Source organism: Bison bison, unplaced genomic scaffold, assembly GCF_000754665.1.
Source record: "Bison bison bison isolate TAMUID 2011002044 unplaced genomic scaffold, Bison_UMD1.0 scf7180017864263, whole genome shotgun sequence".
NCBI classification, from domain to species: Eukaryota; Metazoa; Chordata; class Mammalia; order Artiodactyla; family Bovidae; genus Bison; species Bison bison.
In genome coordinates this window covers 7,193,303-7,197,579 of record NW_011494835.1, presented here as the reverse complement: position 1 = coordinate 7,197,579, position 4,277 = coordinate 7,193,303, and the positions used below count along the sequence as shown (strand labels likewise).

At 37.1% G+C, this 4,277-nt stretch overlaps 1 protein-coding gene across 1 annotated transcript in view; it reads left to right on the top strand.

Moving 5' to 3' along the window:
- Positions 1-1,217: 1,217 nt before the first annotated feature.
- MTTP (microsomal triglyceride transfer protein) overlaps positions 1,218-4,277 on the top strand; it is a 55,782-nt gene continuing 52,722 nt past the window's right edge. Inside the window, exon 1 of the mRNA XM_010848303.1 lies at positions 1,218-1,381. Coding sequence (XP_010846605.1) covers positions 1,321-1,381 — 61 coding nt within the window. The 5' untranslated portion in view covers positions 1,218-1,320. The remainder of the gene's footprint in view (positions 1,382-4,277) is intronic.

Sequence of the window (4,277 nt, the reverse complement as noted above, 5' to 3'; positions counted from 1 at the left end):
GAGGTTAGATTTAAGAACCCGTTATGCTTAAACCTGGCCATACTGCTGCTGTTTATGCTAGGTCATGTCTGATTCTGTGACCCCAGGGACTGTAGCCCATCAGGCTCCTCTGTCCATGAAATTTCCCAGGCAAGAATACTGGAATGGGTTGCCATTTCTTTCTCCAGGGGATCTTTCTGACCCAGGTCTCTGGCTTGGCCAAGAGGTGAATTCTTTACCATTGAGCCAGCAGGGAAGCCCCAAACATGGCCATAAGAATTTTCAATTTTATTTGAAAAATCCCTTTACCAACATATTATTCCTTCCTTTGCCAAAGCATCCCCACATGGTTTCCAAATCACCTCATCTTAGTAGGTTTTATTCATAGCAAGTTTCTCTTGCCAAAGTTTACAAGAGCAGAGCTGGTTTAGTTAGTGTGGTCTTAGCCATTCTAGGGTATTCACTTTAATTCTAGAGAAGTGTCCTAATTAATTTTCTGTTGCAGAAGTAGTAAGGACTGGAATCCCCTTTCTGAATTTCTGCCTAGAACTGGAATCCAGAAAGCACAGGGAACTCCAGCCAGCCAGTCTGAGGATCCAGACAATTGTTTATTGTCATAGCTATAGCTAGAGGTCTACTATCATAAACTCAGTTGCCAGCTAGTGTGTTAATGGTCGACAATGCTGATTCACACGTAAGAAGAATCATCTAGTTTTAAGAAATGAATGTTGAATCTATTCTAACATTATTTTGAAGTGATTGGTGGTGGTACAAGTTAAAATTTTAAAATTCAAATTCTAAAATTTAGAGTGATTTTTTAATAATAGCATACCCATGGTATAAAAAATTTCAGATGACCATACAAGAGAATAAAATTCCATCAAGTTTTCCTGAGTTCGCAAATCCTCACCACCCTCCCACATCAAATGGTAAATGTGAAGACAGGCATTTAATGATATAGGCATGTTGATGATTATGTGCTGAGCAGAAAAGTATCATCCCCAGTTTTCCTAGATTGCCCCTCTGTGCTTCTGAATTTACAGGATGGCAACTGGTTTAGTTTAGCTCTCAAAAGTGAAAATTTTCTTGATTTTTCTTATTGAGTAAAAAAGTAAAAGAGGGAGAGACTGAAAACTATAGCCCACCTAAGTTTAATCATTAATAGTGAGCCCTTCTGTGAACTTAGGTCCTGATTTTGGAGTTTGGAATCTGACCTTTCTCCCAAAGATAAACATTGTTGCAGGTTCTGAGAAGGGTCACTCCCTTGCTGCCATTGAAAGAGTCCACTTCTCAGTGACTTCTAGCTGGGAACTGAATGCATTAAAGGGTAGCTGAATCAATATGATTCTTCTCGCTGTGCTTTTTCTCTGCTTCATTTCCTCATATTCAGCTTCTGTTAAAGGTAAGTTTGTGTTGCCTTCTGCTAAACTTTAATTTTAATCGTTCAGGGGGAAAAGTGTGTGTATGTGTAATGAAAGAATTCTTAACTAAGTGATCCTCAAACCCATGTAGCTTTAGAATGCTGGTGAAGGCATGACTGGGTTGGAATGAAAACTAAATTCGAATTCCTACATACATTAAGAAAACAGAGGTTCCTTTTAGTTTCAGTCCTTCAGACTAGCATGCTTCTTGCTTCATTCTCTCATTCATGGTTTATTTTTAAAGGGGAGAAAAAAGATGCCAACTATTGTTATCTGCTGCTGCTGGTCACTCAATGAATGCAGCTCCTTCATTTGAATTGTAAAAGTAGATTTAAAAAAACCAGTTCTTAAATTTCCTTCTAGTTGCCTAGCAATGTGACATCAAAAAGAATTAGACTCAATGAAAAAGGCATTTAACTTACCACAGGATTATGAATGAAATGGTAAAGCCTGTATTTTATTCTATAATCATTCAAAAAAGATAAGATTATCGTAGTTGGTGGATTATAGAAAATAAAACTCCATGACATAGATTTGAGAGATAACATTTATCTTTGGAAAAATAGTGTTGCTCATTATAGTTTCTATTTTAAGATAATATCTATTTAAAAACATACAAATTGCTAACTTTCAGAGCAAACAAACTTTTGAGTAACGATTTCAAAAAGCTGTATGAAATATATTAATATGTAATCTTGTTTTAAATCAGCTAATTTATGCATGCCTTGAATTTCTAAATATTGGGCCTGTAAAATGATCGCTTTTTAGAATCTCTTAAGAGGACTCTCCATCAAAGTCAGTTGCCCTATTATAAAACAGCATGGTAGTGTCCAATTTTAATAACTGTGTACGCTAAGCAACTGATATAAAGCAATTCACTTGTAAGCTTCTAAAATCCTCTTGAGGTAACTGTGGCTTTTTTTAATAAGGTAAAGTTTGTCTCAAAATTTTTTGCATGGAAAATTTCCACATGAGGAAAAGAGACAATTTTTGCTATTGGAACAATAAATTTGGGGGGGGACTAAATTATTTCACCTAAGCAAATTACACTTCAGATTCTTTAAAGATTATACATATATTTATATGCATATATATATATATATTACTATTTTCTAAAATGTTTGGTAAAGATACGGCCCTTCCTTGGATGAAAGAAAATTTTAATGAGAAAAAATAAAGGTTTGTAAATTATATCTGACAGAGAATTGTGAAACAGCTTGTATTTTATCTGTCAAATACTGCTAAATATTCATAATATGACCAATTTATGCACCATGAGATCAAACCTAATACCATGATTATTTTGAGAAAAATGATTGAGCTATTGTGGGCTTCTCTCTTTTCCCTTACCTACATAGAATATTGGATAACTTGATGTTTTCAAATACATGCATTTGTAAAGATTTAAATACACACATATACACATACAGAAATGACATACAGGAAAATATGACTGAGAACATAATAGATAGCTACAGTTTGTTGTAAGTTCAGTGACAAATCCAGAATTTTAGAAACTGAAGCTTATACAATTTAGGCTCCATTTTTGAGAAAAAAGTAATCTACATTTTCACAAAAAATATTTTACTTTTGCAAATATTACTGAAAAAAAGATTGACATGTATGCATAACACTAGGGTCCCCTTCTAAGATCTTGGAAAAGGCCTGGGCAAGTGGGGGCTTCAAAGCTTAAGTGTTATTAGTGTTGTGATACAAGCTGCTTGTGCCAAATATCGTGAATAAAAAATATAGGACTTGGCAACTTTCTCTTACGCAGATGGGTAACTTCTTATATTATGGTGCTTTCTTCACTCAGTTGGGTCCGATTCTTTGCAACCCCATAGACTGTAGCCCACCAGGCACCTCTGTCCATGGGATTTCCCAGGCAAGGATACTGGAGTGGGGTGCCATTACCTTTCCCAGGGGATCTTCCCAACCTAGGAATTGAACTCTAGTCTCTTGTGTCTCCTGCACTGGCAGGTGGATTTTTTACCACTAGTGCCACTTGGGAAGCCGTGTATTACAGTATCATGGTTTAATAATCATAGATTCATTGTCCTTTAAAATGATTGATATTTAATAAGTGAACTAGTTGTGAAGAGTTTACTTTAAAATCAGGCCATTATAAATTTGGGATGTTATGCATCACTTCAAAACTCATCTCAAAGTTAATTATCGATGCAATTATTTAGCAAATCTCCAGATCTGGGTGGATGTTGAGAGCAGATTGGACTGTAAAGAGAATGAAGAAGGAGTTAGTAGGGAGAAGAGATATGCTGACTCAATGTTTGAGAGACTCTTGTTTCCTCTTTTTCTAAATAATATTTTGTAATTGTGGGTCTATTCTCACTACCTTCTTTGGGTTTTCTTCATAATGCTTTTCCTTTCGATAATCCACCCATATGTACACTTTCTACTTAATCTTGTTACCTCTAAACCTGAACTGTTCCTTCACACGAGTCTTTATTTCCTGGCCTGACTATACTTTTCAGTCCATTCAAAACAACCATCTTCCATTTTTTCCCTCCCTTATCCTTCACCCTACTCTTTTCTTTCCAGCCTTCTGGGTTTCTGTTGGATTCCTGCTGCTGCTGCTGCTAGGTCGCTTCAGTCATGTCCGACTCTGTGCGACCCCATAGATGGCAGCCCACCAGGCTCCCCCGTCCCTGGGATTCTTCAGGCAAGAACACTGGAGTGGGTTGCCATTTCCTTCTCCAATGCATGAAAGTGAAGAGTGAAAGGGAAGTCGCTCAGTCGTGTCCGACTCTTAGTGACCCCATGGACTGCAGCCCACCATGCTCCTCTGTCCATGGGATTTTCCAGGCAAGAGTACTGGAGTGGGGTGCCATGGCCTTCTCCAAAGTCCCCTTATCTTTC